The sequence below is a fragment of the Tetrao urogallus genome (genome assembly GCF_951394365.1).
Source record: "Tetrao urogallus genome assembly, chromosome: 19".
NCBI classification, from domain to species: domain Eukaryota; kingdom Metazoa; phylum Chordata; class Aves; order Galliformes; family Phasianidae; genus Tetrao; species Tetrao urogallus.
Genome location: NC_136832.1, coordinates 6523163 through 6545341, shown reverse-complemented (window position 1 = coordinate 6545341; position 22179 = coordinate 6523163). Strand labels below are relative to the sequence as shown.

Below are 22179 nucleotides of genomic sequence, written 5' to 3'. Positions count from 1 at the left end.
TTTGGCACGCATACAGCAGCAGCGCATTTTAGCACCTCGCCTACAGCATCCACCTCCTGACAGCAAGCCTTGCCAATAGGAAAGCATTCAGCACTTCATTATTTCTACAACCTGAGTGCATTTGCAAATTAATTGATGTGTGGGAGGAAAGGCATCTGCTATTGTAGAAGTCCCGAACTGTTGCAGAGAAACTAGAAATAAACTGGGTAGCTGTAGTGAGCTGGTGTGCTGGTGCAGGTGTTGAAGGCTGTCTTGACTGTTTTTATTGCTGTCTTTGATACGTTCTTTCTTTTGAAAAAGAAAAACAAACCATTGGCTGAGCAGTGGAAACTGATAGTATGCTGAAGAGATTGGATAATAGCAGACATGTATGGGTAGTTAGCAAAGGGTTTCGTACTTCTTACTGGCTCAGCACCAGAAGAGAATTTTAATTAGGACTGTAATGAATGACTGGGAGCATTTTAAAGGCGATTAATTTTGTGGTGTGATTGAGTTAATTACAATATCATTACAAACTCCCATGAAAATAATATGAGGTATATTCCATTTGTTTTAATCCTAAAGAACTTTCTGAGGTCCCCACTGGCTTCATCTGAAACAATCCTGGTGGAAACCTTCCCTATGGGCAGAGAAAGCTGCAGAACTGCTCTGTGCTGCATCCCAGCACCCAGCCCCTCCAGGCCCTACTCAGGGCTCTGTAAGCTGCTGCCATCCTTAAAACTGCCCTTCTTGCAGGGGAGCTCATCTGTTCTAGCTTTCATTGCATGCTGTAGTATTTCCTTGTTTTTCTGCTCAGTTGGCTTGCCCGAGTGTGGAAGATGAGGATACGTAGTCTATTTTCAGAAATAAAGATTACAGCAGCTTTTGAACTCTTTGTGCTGTGGTTTAAAAAAAAAAAAAGCATATCAGAAGAGGTGTTTTTGCAAAGCATATGGCATTTACACTAGTTCTGACTACAGTAAGTTTTGGATTTGGTTGTAAAACAGCTCTCTGCTTTTTGCACTCTCTAGTCAGAGTGTGACATCTTCAACAGATGGACGGATAAACTTTCCATAATCCATGCCTTTCCTTTCAGAGGAGGAGATGAGATTCTCATTTGTAAAAGTTGTTGAGGAAAACCTCATCTGTATAAGTCTGTTGTAGGCTCAGATGTCAGGGTGTGAAAATGCGATGGATACGCAGCTGAGCGCTGCAGTTATTGATATTTTGGGGGCTCTTCTGGCAGCTGCAGAATCAGCCTTGCCTTTGCCTGTGCTCTGAGCCTTATTAGATCATTTGCTTCATCTGTTTTCAGAGCCGTGTGCTTAATCATGGAACAGGCGTCTTGCTCCAGTCCACGTTCTTTCTGTATTGGCTAATATTTGGTCTTGTTTGCTTCTCATAACCGTGCACCATCAGGATTGGTGTGGTTTAGTATTTAGAACAGCACCATCAGGAGGGTTGTTCCAACCTTAATTAACCCTGCTGGGATGGTAGAAGTGCCTTTTTTTCCTTCAGTAACTTTTCTGGTCACACTTCTATATATTCCGTCCTCTTGACTATTACAGATTTTGGAAATAGTTTAGAAATGCCAGCCGGTGATGTATGGGCCTCTTTAACATTTCTTTGATTTATGTGCACTGTGCTGAGAAAAAGCAGAGGAAGCACATTATTCTGGGGGAAAATGTTGCCACTCTTCAGTTTTTTTCAGTCTTAGTTAAAAGCTACATTTTTATCCATCAAACCTGATAGATTCTTTGTTCATTCCTGAAAACATTCATAACTTAACTCCTTGAAGTCTAAAGAAATAATTTGGCCAACATTTTGATAAATGCCTATTTGTATTTTTTATTTTTTTAAATCCTGCTAGACATTTCTCTTAACCTGATTTTTCCAAACTGGAATTTTTCATTGATCACGGGTTGATCCTTTGAAGTACAGACATTCAAAAATTACTGAAGCTGGGGGTTTAACATCTTAAATTTTGTTTGTATTTTGCTGTTTTTAATAATACGTTGCACAAATTAATGTTGAAAAGTACGTGGAGGTTTCCAGCACTGCAGGGTAGGATGATTTCCTTTGAAGGACTGCAGATGTGTGATTATCCAGCTTCCCATATAAAGGTCCTTATTAAATGCAGAATGTTAATTTTGCTCAAATCGGGTGTTTTATTTTGGAAGTCCATGTTGTAATTCACAAAGAGCTATTCTGAAAAATTAAAATAGAAAAAAGCACACAAAAATCTTGTAATTTACAGTTCCTAGCTATCATGTAATATTGTTTCAGCTGGAGAAATTGGTCAGTGAAGCTTCTTCAGGAGGAGCTCACTCGTGTTTTTGGCTGCCTTCTTTACCTGTGCCTGGCTGCACACCTTGGCCTGGTTGGGTTTGCATAAGTTGCACACTGGAGACATTTTATTAAAGGAGAACATCTATTTCTTTATTCCAAGTAGTTTGTTTGCTATAGTAGCAAAGCTCAACCACAGTGCTGCAACCTGTGGCATGCGGGTAGGCAATTTGAAGGGGCTTTCTGTAGCTGATTCCAGCCCTTCATTCTACCACTTAATTTCCAAGTACCTTCACATTTCTTATTTAAGCACCTGAGCATCACCTGTCAGCAAGGCAGCATGCTGCTCTTTATCCTGTCATAGCTGCCACCTGAGCCCCCGGCACAAAAGATTTAGTCTGGGGCTTTAGAAAATAATAAGCCCAGCACAACAGCAGTGTCTCCAGTTCAGAGTTCTGGTGGTTTTTAAGGGAGCACTAGGGAAGATAAGAATGGAATCCTTATTCAGCCTTGAGTCCCTGCTACGGATTGTTTGCCCAATGCAAGGAGAATCCTTTTCTCAAAGAAGAATTGAGGTTTTCTGTTGAATATTGGTCCAGGGCACTTCTTACTTCTTGTGACTAATGAAGTCCACAAAGTAAACGTGCAGTGTGAACGTATCAAGTGATGTGACTTCACTTCTGCATCATTGACTGTGACTGCCTCTGTCCCAACTACTGCCTTGGGCTCAGGGTTACCTGAAATTGCTGCTCTTTGTTGCTGTCTGTGTTTTTATTTTGCTGTTTAGATGCAGAATGCAATGTAATAATTCCATCCCACTTCTGGGGATGCTTTTATGTGTACAGGTTGTAGCCCCGCATCCAATGGAATGCCAGTTTATTTCCACTGAATTATATTTATTGCAGGAAACACTGTCATCTGGAATCAGCACTTTCATTCATATCCTTCAGAACACCTGAACATTTTAATAGGCATTTTTAGCATAAAATATTTATCTCCTCAGAAGAGATAAACAAGGCAGTGCACTCTGTAGCCCTGGATTATGATTGCCTTTTTGAAGCCTACTGGCTGCACAGAGTTGCTTTGTGCTGATGTTAACCAGTAAGTATGAGTATGTAACTATTTAATAAATTCTAAAACACTTAAAAAAATGAATTAAAAAAAAAAAAAAGAACTGGGAAGAGGAGGAGTGCCTGTTGTAGAGGCTTTGAACAGTGCAGATGATTGTATTGGCAGTGAGGATGCAGATGCTGAAGTTTTGACCAATTCCTTGGAAGTGCCAGATTTGCTATCTCTGCATAGTTAAAAGCCAAAGGCTTGCAAGCAGTATTGGAATGAGGGGATGTTGATGCAGTCATTCATCAGCAGAACTTCAATGTTTTTGGAAGAAAAGTGTAGGATGAACACAATTTAAGGCTGAAATCTAATGCTAATTAAAACAGCGCTTTCAGCAAAAGTATGAATCCGAAGACAATAGGATAAAAGACATAGGGAAGGCAAAGCATTAAGGCCAACGGGGAAACGTATCGATGCTTTTCCTCCTGTTTTATCAAGTATATACATGTGTGAACTTGTTCTTCAATTCCCAGCCCTGGGAGGAGAGACCTAAGGAAAAGCAAGGTCGTGTCTGCAGAGCGCTGCCCACCGATGGTTATTGACCAGCACTGGCAGTGTGCATCCCAATGCAATGCAGATAAGATCAGTTGCATTCAAGAGGCTTTTAACAGAAGTGCGAGCTCATTAGTTTCACGCTGTAGTTAGATCAGGGAGATCAGGAAAGGATGGAATAACTTTTGTAGTGGGATTTGGAAAAAAAAGAATGAAATGGGGGTAGGCCTTGTTCCCTTAATGGATAGATGTTTGTTGTTTAAATAATCTCATAAACTGGGAAGTGATGGAGGGATAAATGTTTAAAAATAGGAGAACAAAGTGTCCTAATTAAGTTGTAAAGCAGAGCAAAAGCACAACATCTAGCTTTCTTATTAATTGAACAGCCTGCAACCCAGTTCAACAAGAGGAAAACCAATGAGTAAATAAATTGGAAACTCTGCTCTTTTGGTTTATTGATGCTGTTACGGCCAAGCTGAGAATTCAGCTATTCTAAAATGATCAAACATTGTTTGGGGCAAAAAAGAGAATTTCTAAACTGGCCTCATTATCTGAGACGAGCTTAAAAATAACAATTAAGGTAGTGTAATTCCTCTTTTGCTTACTTCAGTGTGCAGAGATGAAACTGTGGGAGTGTCCTGGCTGCCTGATGATCGCTCTTTTCAAAAGAACAGCCAGAGTTTTATCATAACAAATCCCTTGTTAGCTGCAAAGGAGAAATAATAGAATGATGGGGGGCAAAGTACCATGCAACTCAAAAGGAAACAAATGTGCATGCATTTGCTAGTATTGCAGTGAAAATTCTTTGATAAGAGTCTGTCAGGCACTTCTATAAAACCCAACTGCTCCAAGAGATGCAAATTTTATTTCTCTTATATATGTAGATATAGATATAAAAGATTTTTCTCACCTATGTGTGTGGTTTGTATCTAAATATGGGAAGGTCTGAAAGAAATGTCACCGTGGGGAATGCAATCACAAAAGTCATTCTTCTGATTCCATCTCTTAAAACAGACCAACTGGTGCTTAGAAAGCTTTGAGTAATGCTAACGTAAAATGGATTGTGTATGGGAGTCTATATGGTCAGTGCTTCAGGTTATAATAACCCACCCACCCTCCTAATTTCTGCACCTTTACTTGGCCTTGTAAGTTAGCAGAGTGCAATGTCTTGGTTGGTCAGGGTTAGGGTGAAGTTGGCAACCCATGAACTGTGTAAGCGTGATTCTAATGGTGAAGCTTTAACTTCAAAAGCTTTGAATTAACTCTGTGTATGTATGTACTTCCATAACATACAACAAGTAAACCTGCACACCAAAATGTATATACTCCATCAAGATGATGTCAGTTTGATCTGCTTGAATGATAGGAGCTGAATGCATCATTGTGCTTTGAGCCCCTCGGCTGCCACGTGGGCTGCAGCATGAGTGCTGCCAACTCCAAATCTTAACCGTGATCTGCAGAAGGCAGTGCTGTGTTCCAGAGGAATAGAGAGGTTCTTCTCTTGTTTTTTTTTGTTTGTTTGGATTGTTGTAGGCAGTGGATTGTGTTGTTTCTGGTGTGAAAAGAGCCATTGGGACACAGTGAAGAGATATGACATGATTAACTTAAACTATTAGTGCCTGTGAAACTCCATCCAATCTGTATTTCTCTAATAAACCTTCTCTCTTTAAATAGCTCACATTAAAAATAAAGGTGTGTTGAGTGAATGAACTGCAGCACTGAGAAGAGACTCCAAAGTGCTGACTTGTTGAGATGTGTTTTACTTTTGTCAGGAAGATTGAGCAACGTTCCTATATGAATTCAGGTTTCACGTTCTCAAACACTGAAAACGTACATTTTGGCACCTGTAAAAGATTAGTGAGAATCATTTCTTTTTGAAAATGTAGGCCGTGTGGAAAAAAAAAAAATGTGAATCTCACAAATAAGGAAAATTAAAAATAATCCATGTTCTGTGTTATCTTCCTCCAGGTAAAGCTTTTCTGTGTATTGAAGTATTGCTTTCAGTAGTTCTCCAGCAGCCTTGAGAACGAGAGCCTCTCTTGGTTTTAAGATGTGGGATTTGCACATTTGAAACCACAGTTTTAAGGAAAATATCAGCTCTTGTGAAACTGTACGAGTTGGCACTGATGTATATCCTGGCTGCTAACTGCTGTATATTGATTTTTCTCGTTGTTGGTTTTTAGTTTTCCGAAATAGATTTTGTTTCATTTGTGTGTATTGGGGGGAAAAGAATCAATGTTGCTGATATTTTAGAGGAGCATTTCATAATGAAGAAAAGAGTCCAGCTTCTTGTTAACCAGCTGGAATTCCCAACAGCCGAGAGACGTGGAGGCATGCTGTAATGAAGCCTCTGAATGATGGGGAAATTCCTCAGTGGCTGACCAAGAAATGGCATCCCGTACACCCAGTGCCGCACCAGTATTCAGGTTCACTACGTGTTCAGCTGTGTTATGGACAGAGATCTTGCTGTTTACCAGTCTGCTTGTTTAAATGAACACAGTAGTCAAAAGCAGATGGGAGGTCATTGGGAACACAGCAGCAGAAGGCTTTCGTGCCCATCCGCAGACACCATGCTGCGGTCCCCAGCTGAGTCCTGGGCTCTCAGAGACGTGCAGTTCACCTGCCTGGATTTCTGATGCTGCTGATGTTGCTTTGGCTTATCGCTTGACTGCGGCTTTCAGTCTTATTTCTCCTGCTCAGAAGAAATGATTAAGAAAGGATTTCCCCATCTTTTCAGTTGACACCCCTCTGCCCCCAAAAAGGAGTGTGTTCTGTGCACTGCAGCCTGTGATGCTTTAATAATGCATAAATCAAGCTGGACAGGACCGCCTGTCAGTTTTATTAACTTTGACCTTTTCTCCCATTATAAGGATGGTTTGGTAAATATTTAATGGGCCATTATAGATTTTGACAGTTGGATCTGCATTCCTGGAAGCGAAGGTAGATTATGTACAAATACTTATAATTAATAAAAATAGCTTTACCACTGGGAGCAAGCCTTCAAGGACAGAATTGTTCCTTAGGATCTATTTATTTTTACTTCCTACTTTCCTTATGTCTGCCCACTAAATGTCAGGCTGGCCAGTTAGGTTATGAAACCTTTTCAAAAGGTTACATTTAAAATTCATTTATGATTAACACCTGTGATTACCTCTGTCTTGGAGCAAGTGGCCGAATGATGTTATTTACTTGAGGTATGTGTCAGTGTCGTTCTGTGCAGTGAACTGATGGCGTCAACAGCACAAAATGGCTGAAGGAGAGCAGCTTGCTGTAGGGTGCAAGAGGGAAAGGTGCGTTCCTGGAGTCAGAGGGTCTTCTGCCAGAGCTGTCTTTCCCTTTAATTCCCGACATATTGCACTCCCTGCAAGTTCTGGGAGTGAAGATTGAAAGCTAAGCCCCTGACACCTTGATACATTGCCTGTTGAACGATTACTGCCCATTGCTCTCATTGATTTTTTCATTTCAGAAATCTGTAGAAGAACAAATCAGAGCAAAATCCATGGGGCTCAGAGGAGTTGTTAAGGCGGTGCTTGGTGCTGTGCCACTGCTCACAGCATGTGCCAGGGAAGTCAGGACCATGTCAAGGCACTCCATTTTCTCCAGGCGTTGCCATTTGGGTCTGATTGGCTGGCTGGGTGGCTTTGCTCATGTTAACAGCCACCTTCCAGTAGATTTTGCTTCCCATGCATTCAGTTGGTACCCTACCTAAAGCTGCTTGATGTTCTGAATGTTGTAAGACATCATTTCCTAACTGTACATCTTTTTGTATGTGGGTCGTGGGATCAGTGTTGGTAACTTGTTCAGTAGTTCACTGTTAGCAACACAATTCTGTAGATGGTTTGATGAAAATGTCGATGTAGAGACTGGCTGAAGAAGAAGATTGTGTTTGTCTCATGTTGAATCTTGAGCTGTTTTCCCCTTCCCCTTCAAAAGGGAGAGCCAGGAGCTTGAGCTGAAAGTGTCTCGAGGTGGACTTGGAACCTGTTGCACTGGAAAGTGGTTTCAGGACAGGCACAGCATTGTGGCTGCTCTCAAATTTGTGAGCAGCGGGAGAGCACTGAAACTTGTAAATTCACATATGTCCTTCATGAATTGTCTTTTATTGGCAGGTAAAATAAAAAGGTTAGAGAAGAAAGCTACTGAATACGAATCTTTCTGCTGTAACACTATCAAGATATGCTGCTTGATATTTTGAAGGCTAGATTTTTCTTTAGAGTGACAGAGGCTTCTTTGTGAATGCTGCGTTTTAGGGAAAAAAAGATGAGCATTATTTTAAAAAGAAAAGTTTATACAGTGATAAAGTCACACCTTTCTTCCTATTACCTTCTTTTGGAAAGTAAGGATGCTTGATCCCTTGAGAGGAGAACAGCCTTAATGTTAAAATGCAACTCCGAGTTTCAGGAGAGTTAGGACTTACTCAAGTCTTTGATGCATCGTCTTACTTTCCCAATGGCATAGTTTCCTTGTAATATCTATTTCACAGCAGACTTTTATATGCTTTTGTTCGTATCATCTTCTATCCAAGCAATACATGAAATGGCATACATTAGCTTACTGGCTGGCTGTATTTTTAATCAAGCCATACAGATAGTAGAAGTCTGACACAGAGCACTGCAGTGGTTTGTGTTTTAATGTATGTTTTTTCCTTCCCCAGCTGCAGTACCATGCTGGGCTAGCATCTGGCCTTTTGAATCAGCAGTCTTTGAAACGCTCGGCCAACCAGATGGGAGTATCTGCGAAACGCCGACCGAAAGCCCAGCCAACAACTCTCGTCTTACCTCCTCAGTAAGTAATGGAACCTTATGAATATTTTGAAGAGTTTGCACAGTGGGGTGGGGATTATTTTGGATTTTTAATAAAATAAATAACGCCACAAAGTCAGAAGTCATAAAAACGTTGTGCTTGTGTTTTTGTTTCGTGCCAGGTGAATTATTCTTGGTGGGTGGTTGGGATATTCTGTGGGAGCGATGTTTTGTTTCCCCTCCTGGAAGAGGAAGTGCTCTGAGAGCAGAAAAGTTGGAAGGATTCTTTTTAGTAGCAGGTCATAGAAATTTTTGCTACACATAATTGTCATTGAGGAATGATGTTCCCTTGATTAGTATGACTTGGAGCTTCAAGAAGGACTTCTCTGAAGGTCCTGAAAGGCAGAAGCCAAGCCATTTTTGGTGTGAGTACTTTCTTGACAAATGTCTGTTCTGAGTCCATCTGTTCACCATATGTTAATTTTGCATTGGATCTAGACCTCTTTTACAGGTGACAAGCAATTACGAGGACACTTAGAAACTGTTTGAGGACATAGAGTATCAGCACTTCAGGCAGTCTGTGTACTGATGCCAAAAACACAGAGATGCTCACAACTAAGCTTATGAATTAATAAACTGCTTAAAATATTTAGTTACATATAAGAAAATGATTATTATGTAGAAAATGAAGTGCTAAGCAATTATTCATTGTACTGAGCATCTCTGTGGAAGCTGTGTGCTTTTTTCACAGAACAAGAGTCACTGATGTATAAACACCGTGTACTAAAAATGTCATGGCTGTAATAATAACAGTTCCTCTTGTCAGTGGACTCTCCAGGCCCAAGCTCATGGAGGAATCAAAAGAAGTTTAGATTTGTTCTCTATGTGACCTGAGAATAGATGACAGGGGACAGGACATTCCCCACGTATATCAACGTTAAAGGATCGCCAATGCAAGAATCCATGCAATGTTCTATTGCTGTCGTGAGGCATCGCTCAAAGCAGCCAGGAGGGCAGCTGTAGCAGAGCCACCAGGATGAAAAGCAGATGCTGTTTGTAGTGTATTTGTGGAAGAACGCAGGTATATTATGAAGGACTTTGGCTCAGTGGTTGTTTTTTTTTCTCCTTTTCTCTGTTTTGATTTTTCCATTGAGTTTTGACTATTGATGTCAATTGACATCAATAAAGCTGAGCACTGTGGTGCTGGTTGTCGTGATTTGTATTCAGAAGCTTTAAAATTGTGGATTCTCCAGTCCCTAGCATTACTTTAATGACAGAGAAAGAGCTGTTGTAAAAATCTTTCATAGAAAAGTCTGTACCTGTAGATTCTATGTCAAATGTAAGGGAAAAAACGTTGCAGCAGTATAAATCTGTGCGCTGTGTGCAATATACGAATTTACCTAACAGTACTGATGTCTTTTTTTTATCTGCAGGTGATTATTCCTTTTCATTTAATGACACTCTTCTCTAGCCTTTGCAGATAGGTACCATGTAAAAGTTTAGTTACAAAGTTTAGCTAGTCTTGGAATTATATTCTGATATTTTATCACCGTTTCCAGCACTGTTCACAGTCAAAACACGTTTGTACTGAGCTGGGCCTTTATCCTCTTTATTTTTTCCTCTCTGACTTCTTTGCCCTTTCAGATTTCGTTGTTGTTTGCTATCTTGGTGTGTTTTAAGAAGAGAATAATAGTTATATGAAATGAAATCAAACACCTGTTGAGCTCGATGTCGCGTATCCAACACAAGGCAGAGGCAGATTATTAAAAGACATAAAAATAGACTTTTGAAAAGTGGTTTTATGAGAAAAAAAAAGTGACAAATGGAATTTTAATATCTTGTTTTTTGTTGTAGTTTCATGCAAATAATGATAAATAATTTTGTTATTTTCTTCCTTCGATCTCTATAAAGTGCAAAGGAAGAAAACACGCAGGTGCAAAATTATGCATCTCCTTGAAGGGACACATTTTGGGAAAAAGACTCTTAGTTTCAATACAAATTTGCCAATGGCACTTCAGAGATTTTTTTTGTATTATTATTATTATTATTATTATTATTTTAGATTTATTGATTAATTGGGAAAGGAGTAACTGTTCTTTGTCTTTCCTGCTTTGATTTGTGTTATGAAAATAAAGTTCTGTGTTCAGTCTTTGGGCTGAGTGACAGTGTGATGAGTGGAGCAGATATTAAATACTGCTCAGAACAACTATGTTACCTAATGCTTTTCTTAAACCTGAGTATGTACTTAAGTATGGCTTATGTGCCAAAATGTCAGTCTAGGATATCAAACCAGAGCAAACAGTGGCACTGCAGTAATCCTTTTCAGCTTGCAAAGGGGTACAGGAAACACTCTTGATAAGGACTTTATATAGATACTACTTTGGACAAAAGATCTTCTAAAAATGTTTATTTTAATGCTGACTTTGCTTACTTTGGTATTAAAAATATAATTTGAGTTGCAGGTAGCACTACTGAATTTTTATTAATTTCCCTGTGTTTTAAAGGCACTTTTGCAGTTGTTATTCGTGCTTTACATTCCTAATAGCAATGCTCAGCATTTCATCCTCCCTTCTGCTCCCAGAAGGAGCTGGACAAGGGGTTTAATGGCCAAGCTGATGCTTGGTAGTCCCACTCATTTGTGCCTTGCTGGCCTTTGGCTGCCTTTCAGTTTGCCCTGGTTTGGAAGTGAGAAGCTTTAGACCAACACTAGTAGCTATTCAGGAACTTCAGCAGCGGTTTTTAATAAAAAGATATTTTTTGAAATGGAAAGTTTCTGTCTTATGCAAGCAGTGTCGGTAAAATTTTCGTTTTCTCCCTGTTTTTATTATCATAGGGTTCCCAAGGATGCTGAATAGAGACAGAACTTGGCACGTCAGGTGGCATCTCTCACCTGATTTCACTGTAGCTCAGTTTTGGAGGGAGGCCTTTTGGTGTTCGTTTGCTTTTCAGTTTTGGTTTTCACTGACTCTGAAAGTACAGAATACAATCCTGATATGTGTCTCATCTCTAGCCAAGCATATCTTTATGGAAAAGTGACTAACTGCTGGCTGCTTTCTCTGCTTGCTTTGTCCCTCCTTCTGTCTTCTATTAACAAGACATCTCCCTGTACTTGCTAATAGATGCGTTCCCTCACATGCTTCTCATCTGGCTGCTGCTTCCTTCCTTCTGTTACAGAATCTCAGAGCAGCGTTTGCTGAAGTGCTGAAAGCTGTCAGCTCCTTGCATGTGACCAGGAAAGTGTACTCGTGCAACACTTCTGAAAATGAGAATGACTTATTTTGTTCATGCTTTTTGATGTTATTAGTAATAAGAAGGCTGTTAAGTTTAGGTTTGGGGTTTTTTTTCCCCCTCCTTGTGAAACAAAGGCACTGACATATTTAGTTTATCTTGCATTATTTTTCTTGCCACCGCATCTCCAAAGCGAACTGCGATGTTTGCTCCCAGACCCCCAGAGCTGAGTGCTGTGCCCTGAGTGGGCTGGCAGGGCTGGGAGCTGGGAGCCCAGGGCTCAAATCAACCACGAGACCCAGCAGGCTCTGCTGCAGCACCGTGCTGCTGAGAAATGGCAGCTGGAGCTGTGAGATGGCAAGGCAGAAAGAAAGGAGGAAGCGCAGGATTGACTTGATATTCATGCAGCTGCATTCCTTGGCACACACAGGAGGGTCAGTTAGTATTAATGGGAATTTTTAGGGGTCTCAGCTGAAAACCCTTGGACTTGGATAGCTCTGTGGCACGGGGCTTGCTCAGTGCTCCCAAATGAACCATCTATCTTCTCTGCCTGGAAGGAAATTGCCAGAACAAGAACTTGCTCACCACTGTAAGCGCTGAGACTCGTGCTCTTTATGTTGCTTTTTAGGGTCATTTGTTGTGACGTTTGTAGTTTTGCAGAAATAAGCACGCTATAAACAATAAGGAATGGGAAGCCTGGTTCTGGTTTGACAACTTCAGGCACAATGGATACAAAGGCTTGAGTAAAAATGAGTCCAATTTTGTATTTTAGGGTTCCTCAACTTGTCTTGTAAATCTCTTGTGCTCTGATGTATTCCCTAACCTGACAAAGAAAACATTTTAATAGATTGAGGAAAAATCAGTGTGAATTTAAGCTGTATTGCTAGGAGCAGACCAGCAAAATTACTTTTGCTTTATTAAAAAATAAAAAAACAAGACGTGCTGCCCATAATAGTGCTGTAGATAAATGAGGAGCAGAAAGCTATGAAGATGATTTTTCTTTCAGAAGAGAATAAGGACTTGAGGATAGAAGTGCTGGGTAGAGACTCAAGAAGGCTGTTTTTTTTTCTTTAAGTGGGCATGAGACCATTTTGTTGTGCTGTATGAGTGCCGTGTAACAAAACTCTGTTCCAACACCACGTATCCACAGAATGCAGAGCTGTAAGCACTTCCAGCTATCTGCCTGTTTAAGTGACTGGCTTATAATGAATCTGCTGTCAGAATTGCTTCCATAGTTTATTGTACAAAACTCCCATCATCTCATCTGCTTTCTTTTTCCAGAGGAGAAAGTTATATTGACAAGAAGTGCATACTTGTCTCCGTGCTTTGGAGTTACTTTACCAGAAGCAGCTCTCTGGTGAGCAGTCCCCTTTAAGAGCTTATTACTGGGTCAGCAGATAGGTGTTCATCTGGATTTGGAAAATAAATCCACAGATATCCCAATCTTTGTTCGTGGAGCTTGGTTCAATACCAGCATTGTCAAAGTGTTGATTTTTTTCATTGTGTTTCTGCCCTAACAGATTAAATGTTCTGCCATACAAGCGGTACTAAAGGGTTCTATTGGACACAGCAGCTGAAGGCTGGGGAAGAAATTCAATTTAAAATAATTACACAGTAATAAAAACAAAAATGCTGTTTTAAACAGTGAGCTGAAAGGTATATGTGTGTATGTGTCTAAACGATATACACAGACATTAGATGTGCCAGAATAAATTATTTGGAACTGGTGTAAATTACCGTTTCTATATTAAGTAGAATCCTGATGAGCCCTTTGCCAAGAGTTTGGGAAGAAAAAGGTTTTCTTCAGCATGTTGTTTTATAAACAGCATCTAATTACTTCCTAGGATGGGGATTTTCATTATGAAAGAGGCAGACGATATTAAAGATAATGGCGAAGCATGCTTCAGCCAAGAAACGTGTGCTGTTGTTTGAAGAGCATATGTTTAAACTCTGTTTATGCAGTGTAACCTCACTGTGTTACAGGTCTGAAATCCCAGCCAGGAGCACCTGCCTTGAAACCAGGATGTGCTCAGCAGCTGAGTGTGACACCCAGCATCTATGGGGCTGTGGTTATTTGACATGCAGGTGTTGCTCCTGGGCTCTCATTGAGTGCTGTGTGCTGTAATCCAACACGGGGCCCGTTCTTAAAAGTATTCAAGAATGAAAAGCAGAATGTGTGGCTGTGGTTTCCTTTTGGAGAAAAGTCACAGAAGTTCTTTGCGCAGTTGTAAAATTCTCCTTTTCCCCCTACTGGCAAAGCTGTATGAAGTATCAATATTCATTAAATGCCGCAGAGATGATACTGTAATAAAGCAATAATCCTCAGGCCCACATCTGTACTTCTTTTAGAAGAGCCGAGGTTGAGAATATAATTAAAGATTAAAACTCTATTTGCATTCTGGAACACAGAGATATCTTTCTGTACATGATGGGGAATTGTATTAATAAGGAAGAGATCAGTTTCCAATAAGTTTCAATACTCGGGGCTCACTAAATATCCCTGTTCATGTTTAAGTTTCTCACAGTATTCCTTTAGCTTGACTTTAGTGAGGCAGTGCAACAGGAACTGCAAAAGAACGTGTTGCTGAGATGTGTGACCCTTTTGCTCTGCAAATTAATCCCTTTTTATATGAAGAAATAGATTAAAAGTTTGTTCCTTCTACTGTAAGAGAGTAATATTGACATGACTAGGTTTAATTACTTTGCAGCCATGTAGATGCAATGTTAATTTCAGTATTTGGTATCTCGTGCACAGTTTGGATCACATCTGTGGTGTTGTTTTTTTTTGGGGGGGGGCAATTGATGGATGGCTTTCCTGCAGATGTGTCATGCAGTTCATTTTGGGGGCCAGTGTTCCATTGCTTTTTAAATACAGCAGTGCAGGGGCATGTGGTGATGCTGCTGCTCCATGTTTTGCATTCCTTTAGAGCCTTTCAAAGGAATGCAAATAGTGTGCATGTAGTATTAGGTTTCTTCGAAGGAAGACTGCAGAATAACTCAGACCTGCTGAAACTGCCACCTACAACACTACTTCAGAGGATGACAGAGTCCCCAGGCGTTCTGGTGGTGATGGTTTTTTGTGTTTTTGCTGTTGTTGTTGAACCACGCAGAATATAACAAAATGCAATGAGCAAACAGGAAATCACTGTTTTGACAACTTTGTTATAAGGGGATAAGTGCTGAGGAACAGATCACAATGATTTTCAACAGCTATTGAAAATACGGCGGCTTCACTGTATTTTAAGATGCAGCCATGTTGTGTTTTGTTTTGGATTTTCCTTCAGGTTTCTTCTCTGCCTACCAACCAGAGATGACAGCAATTGCTTTGAGACAGGCTGTTCTAGGGAAGTGGGGCTGGATGCTGTTGAAGAAGCAATGTGCCTTTCTGTCAGATTTAGTGAAACCCCTGGGTAATTCTACTTCCTCCAAATAGAATCTTAGAATGGCTTGGGTTGGAGGGACCTCATGGATTATCAAGTTCCAATCCCCTGCCACAGTAAGCATTAATTTTTAATTCTAAGGTACAGAAGGAAGAGTTACAATTACATAATCCTCACGTTTTCGTTTTTCATTTCATTTTCTTCCTGGCCATTTTTCCCCACCACTGAAAGATAAGAAACGTGCCAGTCTCCATAAGGTGCTTTGCCACTGCAGTGATGGAAGCACTGACTTAAGTTACCTTTAAACCAAATGGCGATTTGTGACAGTTTGAAGCTGATCTGGTTCTTCACAGGGTCAGAAGCAGGGACATCCAGATCCCAAAGCTGAGAAGCATCTGCCGTGATTCAACCCATGTTGTATTAAAGAGGAAGATTCCAAGGTCGCAGCACATCATTAAACTTGATTGAACTGAGTTTTATCTAGAGAACAGCTGTACGTACAGGTGTCAAGTTATTATCTCTGCTTTTCAGAGGTAGCCTGAGATAGCTAACTAGTCCTCATCACAGGGATGAAAGGCCCCTGTTGGCAGTAGATGAGGGGCTCACAGAGCTCCACAGGCACGCAGGGGTGGGGGCCAAAGCTGCCTGCTGTTTCTTTCTGCGCGTTGTATTTAAGTGCTGGGGGTTGGGTGGAACGATCTGCTATGAAATGGAATAGCAGTCTGTCACTTTTAGTTATGTAGCATTTACTGGTTAATTTAACTGGAAAAAATAATATCAAAAGTGTTGTTTTGATTCTTGAGGAGTTGAAGGAGACAAGGCCAATGAGGTCACATGTTGTTACATACTGGGGCCATAGCATCAGTCCTTCCTATTTGTAGCCAATGATACTTAACCAAGCTGTGCTTCAAAAAAAGGGAGATGGGGATAGTCCAGGTGAGCTTTTCATTTCAGTGTAAGTTCTAAAATAAAGCTCTGATAATGTTTTCTCTTCTTTGTATTCACTGTTCACTCTGACACCAAGCATGTGTTTTGTAACACATGCTTTATGCTGAGATAGCAAAGATACTGAAGGAAGGAGGATGATGTAGCTGTATTTTTCTCTTTCTGTCTTTGGTCTGCAGGGTTCTTGTGGTCAGCTGTCTGTTGTTTCTGTGCTTTATTAGGGATGCATGTGATTTCTGTAGTTAGGGGCAGTTTTGAATACTGGATCAACAGAGATTTAATGAGCATCTGAAAACTGAGAGGAAAAAACATGATGGGATCTGATTTCATAGTGTAGATGATAAAAGTGTAGCATAGCAGTCCTACAGCAGATACCTTCTGGGACTCAGAGCCACTGCTGCGTCTCAGACTTCTAGGTTTTTGTGAGGCACGTTCTAATATAATATAAATCTGACAATCTCTTTTACTCTGTAAACCTGATCCAACTCTATTAAACCAGCACCAGACAGCAGCAAAAACCCTCTTCCAGTGCAATATATTTGGGATTTGCATTTAGGTTTATTTGGGCCCCGGCTGGAGCTGTATGACCCGAGGACTTGGGTAAGAGTTGAACTACAGCCCTGTACTGCTGGTGGGAGGGAGCAGTTCCTTAGCACACTGCTGTGAGTGTCAGCACATTTGGGCCCAGTGTGTGCTATGTGGTGGAGCGGGGGGTCCTTCCCTGCTTTGTGTTCTCTGCAGGTCCTGCAGTTGTCAGTGTGGTGGCATTGCTCTGACCCCTGCATGCCACTGCTCAGCTACAACACCTGTTTGTTACAGAACAGCTTCTGCACAGCTCCATTCCATTGCTGGATGCGTGGGAACTCAGTGCTGAGTCGATACCTTTGCTGTTCTATGCAACTTTAGAAAGATGGATCCTTCAAAATATTTAAGCTTGATCTAATCTCCTAATATCTTGATGTATCTGGCAGCAGGAGGCTCTGTAATAATCTTCTTTATTTGGTTATACCCGATCAATGCCATTTTTTTGGCTGTAGTTATATGCTGAATTTCATTTCATTCCAATAAGTACTATACAGCTGCCTGTTTTCTTACAAAGTAATTATAAAAAAGCAGCAGGCATTGATCGACACAGATTGTCGAAAGAAAAGATTTTGACTAAAACCAAATGTTCCTTGTGATATTCATTAGCAGGATAATAATTTCTGCCCATGCAAGTACAGGAGACAGAGGTCCTGGGTGTTGCTTTAGCCGCAGTAAATTACTGAGATGTGTGTTAGTGGTGTTGTAAAATTTTACAGTGCTTTTTAACACCGAGGGAAAAAGCCGTGCGATTTATTCACTTTTCAGCAAATACTCTGTCCAACCACTCTGGATAAAGAGGGCGTGTAATTAAGATCTCATCATTTCTTCACAGTGTGAAGAGCTTCTCTTGCCATTTGCTGTGAGCTCTTAAGGACTGATCGCCTCAACTTGTGTATCCTGGTCAGGAGCAGCTCCACAAATATTCTTCTTGATGGCCTCAGCTCACAGAGGCCTTGGGCTCATTGCTGTTTGTGTTTTGATGTCACGTTCCGCAAACTAATCCCACAAATAGTATTGCTCTGGGTGTGATGAGCAGCCTGATGCAACTGAGCGCAGTGATTGGAAGCAATTCCCATCTACTTTGCTGGAGATTGACTGGGGCAGTGCACCATCCTTGATGTGCATGTTCATTTTCCAGGATGTGCACAGATCCAAGGCAGTGCGTAGCCCTCAGTGAATGTTATTTTTACTGGGAATTGCAATTCTATGGTAAAACAGCACATTTCTGACTCTTTGATGGATGTTTGCCTTAAAGGTAATGTTTGTGTGAGAACTGTGCCGTTACAAGGTGGCAATTAATTAAAAGTTTTTCTACAGCCCCAACCATTGCAAGATACCCTTGCAACCTTTGGAGCAGGATGCCAGGATCACCCTGTAGGGAATCCCTGTACATTCAGGAGAAGGAAAGCTCAGGATGAAGATGTTAATGTGTAATGAAAGACCACAAGTACCAGTTTAACTGCTTGTTTCTGTGTCAAAAAACAGAGCATTCTATCAGTGGTTGGACTAATTAGACAGTGAAGAACAAGCTAGATAAGAGAGGAAATTTGTGTGAGCTTGATAATGATATCAAAGCTATTGCCAAAGCTGTGATTTTATCATGTGATTGCTTTAACCCCCTTTCTTGGCCGGACTGTTTGATGTGGGGAGCACTGGAGGCTGCTTTGCTGCAGCAGGCAATCAAGTGGAAAAGAATAAATGAAACCAGCCGCTTGCCAAAGTCAGCAAGTGTTTCCATATTCATTGGTTGTATATTCCACTGTTGAAGATGACAAGCAAAAAGAGTGGAGCCCTAATAAGGTGGGAGGAGGAGGTCTCTGTTTTGATGGCTTAGCAAAAATGGTGTTATTGCATAACTGTGGTGAAAGTATAACATGTTGTGAAAGTATTTGTTAGTTACATCACTTCTGTGCCTCCTCATGATTCCAAGCTATCCGAGGGAGAAACTAGACAGCTGTTCTGTGAGGACAATAAAAGTGTTTTCAAATGTGATACGTGCTGGTAGGGAGAAGGGATAAGAAGACTGGAATGTCTTACTTGAGAATAAAGGCAATGAGGGTTACCTGTATCTTTGACAGTAACTCAAAAGGAAGGAGTTTCCTAAGCAATGGTTGTAGGTGGGAACTCAGCAGGAGACCAAAGTTGGACTTACTGGGGGGAGAAGTGGCTGTCCCCATCCCTGGGGAGCCGGTGAGCACGACTGACCTGGAGAGAGAAGGAGAGTTTCAGTGCCTGCGTAGAAAGGACACACAGTAGGAGAACTGCTTAGCTGAGTTTTCTTTACTTGGTGTTAAAAATAACTGTTATTACTTTTTAATTTCACTTTAGGGCATTTTCTGAGTATTCATGTGTTTACGAGGAACCCTGTGGGTGGGTTACATGGAAAAAGCTGGGGCAGCAGATTCTAGCTGATCACATCATAGCATTATCCTCTAAACATAACCTTTGTTTGTAATAGTTTTAAGGATTTTGGTACAATCACTTTGCTTGTCCTATTTGTCCAACTGCTGGCAGAAAAAAATAAAATGCAGCTATTAGAAGTTTCTCTGGTTGAAGTTAACTTGGTTTTCGTTTGTTTCCAATGCTGCCCTGCTGCTATTTGTGTTCCTAACGGTGCTTCCTCTTTGCTATATAGATTTTTACCTAACAAAATCTCAGTGCTGTTTTTGTAATGCCAGTGATATTATTCATGAGTATGTGTGTGTCAATTTAAAAAGAAGAGGTTTAGTAACGTAGCACACATCTCTAATTGGACACGTGCTTCATTGTTTTAGCTTTGTTTTCTGTGGTTCTTATCTTTGCCTGGGTAACACAGGTCATCAAACACTGGGCAAGAAAGGCGTTGTTAGCATCAGCAGTGGGCTCAGCTCTCTTTTTTTTCCTCTGACTTTTATTTTGTTCTTACAGATTTTATTTCAGCAAATAAAGTAATACTTTGTGTAGAGATCATGACTAAAACAGCAAATTACTCATTTAACCATTGCTGTTTGCCTGCACACCTTGAAGGAAATGAAAATTACATTCTATGCACGATTACTACGTTCTGTCATTGCCTGTAGTGCTTTGTTTCCATCCCCCACAAAATATAACTGTGGGATAGTGGTCAGCCTTTTCATTCTCAACCACGTACGTTGAAAAGCCCTCGAAGATGCAGAGGTTCCTGGATAAGTTATTGAGCAAATTGCTGTTTTGTTGAGTTGCTGCATGCCTGGGTTTCTTCTCTTGAGCTGTATGAATTGCATCTTCTGGTGTGGAGGTGCTGAGAGCAACTCAAGTAACGTTTGCACAGAGCTGGGGTAGGAGGAGGCATTAACTACAAGGCTGGTGCCTGCATGTAGGGTGGGAGCCTGCATTGTCTTTATTGTCAGTTGTTCAAGCCCAGCTGATTTCTTACAAGACTCAGAGTCCAGGAGTGACGTGTTGTGAAGAATGAATGACTGTATCATTCCTACGTGTGGGACCTAGTGGGAAGCTCTTCACTATCCACTGTCAGTATTCATTCTGAGAAGTGCATGCTGATGTATTATTCTCTATCCTTTGTGTTCTTGCCTTAAGGTGTTCATTTCAGTGATGCAAGACAAAGCGTAGACACATGAAATAATTACACAGCAAGCTTGGCTGGAGCCTGTCAGTCTGTGTCGAGCTCCACGAATGCCTTCAATCTCATAATTGCTGAGCTCTTTTGCTGATTGTTACATTGAATGTTTGGTGTTAAAATCAAACCTGCTGTAGAAGTCGTGTAGAATACCTTACTGTTTGCATGTAAATTAAGTCAAAATTGTACAGCTCTGTCCTAAGTAGTGCTGTGAAACTTAGCTTCCCTCAAGCCAAAAGCAAGCTTTTCTACTTGCCTTTTACATGCAGATCCTTCTGTTTCATTTTGGCTTTGGGATTTTGACAGTTTCTCAGCAAAGATGATGCTTTTGCTCATGACACATTTGTGCCTTGTAGACAGGTCTTGTAAAAAGAGCTTTTTGTGGAGGACTGAAAGACAAATCCAACTTAGATCTAATTTTGGGACTCGCTGGCTATCTAACAGACGCATAATTTGGACAGTCGTGGTCATAGCTAACAGTACTTTACCATTATAAATAATACCTAAGTTTGAGCATTCATTGCTTTTTAACTTTTCTGTGATTCAGTCTTAAAATGAAGTTTAAAAAAAGGAAAGAAATTACTCTTAGGCTTGTTAGGCAAATGTTGCTGAGCTGTGTTGTTGGCAAGCAATCTATCAAGTTGCAAATTTAGGAGATAATTCCCAGATGATTGTCATTAATCTGATGTTTCAGATACTAAGCACCTGTCTGGGGGTGACGTTCCTCATCAAAGCGTGCTTCTGAAGGAGGCATAGCAGGTTTCAGAGATGGCTGTGTGGTCTGAGGCTTTGACTCGCATTTCAGAGGTGATGCTGCCCAGCCTTCTGAAAGCAGGAATAGGAGTCAGTGCTTCCTGTGTGCTTTGGTGGGTGAACCTCAGCCATGAGGTCTTCTCTCAAACACAAAACCCGCACACGTAGTTGACTTTGCCTTCAAACCCTAAAGAAGTATTTCATTTCCATCTCCAGAATGTGAAGGATGGGATACTGGGAAAACTTCAGTTCTGGTTTGAGCTTAGAGCCTCTTGAGAGCTGTCATGGAGCAATGATGCAGTGTGGCATGTGGGGATGGAAAAGTGGTCCTTGAGTGCCTTGTGATACTGTGAAATACATATATGCACACACATTTAAACTAAAGTTAATGTTCTAGGGATTTTTTTAAGCCCTTGAAAAGAGCAGAATAAGTGCTGTTTTGTCTGCTCTTATTTTCTGACTTTATTTTGTGCTTACGAGCTGCAGTTTCTAAACGAACTAATGGGACGGGTTGCAGGCAGAGCAGCAAACCTTGGAGCAGTGCAGCTGAGGATGTAAGTGTAACCACAGTCCACTTATTTTCAGCTCACCTTTCTTCTTCAGCTTTCCCATCCCCATGGTTCCTTTTCAGAGGTGCTGTGTGATGTTTCTCACTGTGCATTTTGCCAAGCAGTTATGCAGTACCATCAGTGCTTGGTATACTTTTGTCTCTTAAAAAAAATACCCATGGAGTGCCATTAAGAATGTCTGGTTTATTGTAATTGCATTTCATTTGTACTTGGAATTTGCAGAAAACTTCATGAACATAAGTGAAGAATAGTTAAATGATGGAACACAAGTCAAACACAGAAATACATGTCAGTGCACTGAGTAGTGAATGCAAATTGGGAATGAATGGAGAGGGATTTTGAGATATCTGCCAGTTCACTGATGTACAGAAACATCACTGTTTCTGCAGGACATTGGCTTCGACTGGTTGACTCTCAGTAGCTCCGTGTTAGCTAATTAATCATGTAATTTGCTGTCGTGTTACTAGGTGAACCTGTATTGTGCTAGCAGCATGAATTTGAGATAATAG

The 22179-nt window shown here is 40.8% G+C and overlaps 1 protein-coding gene across 2 annotated transcripts in view; it reads left to right on the top strand.

The window, feature by feature from the left end:
• The window catches only part of MED27 (mediator complex subunit 27), a gene marked incomplete at both ends in the record, with an annotated part of 80295 nt that overhangs the window by 20763 nt on the left and 37353 nt on the right, over window positions 1-22179 (top strand). For both annotated transcript variants that reach the window (XM_079544730.1, XM_079544729.1), the window contains one exon: window positions 8528-8658. In XM_079544730.1, coding sequence (XP_079400856.1) covers window positions 8528-8658 — 131 coding nt within the window. The remainder of the gene's footprint in view (window positions 1-8527; window positions 8659-22179) is intronic.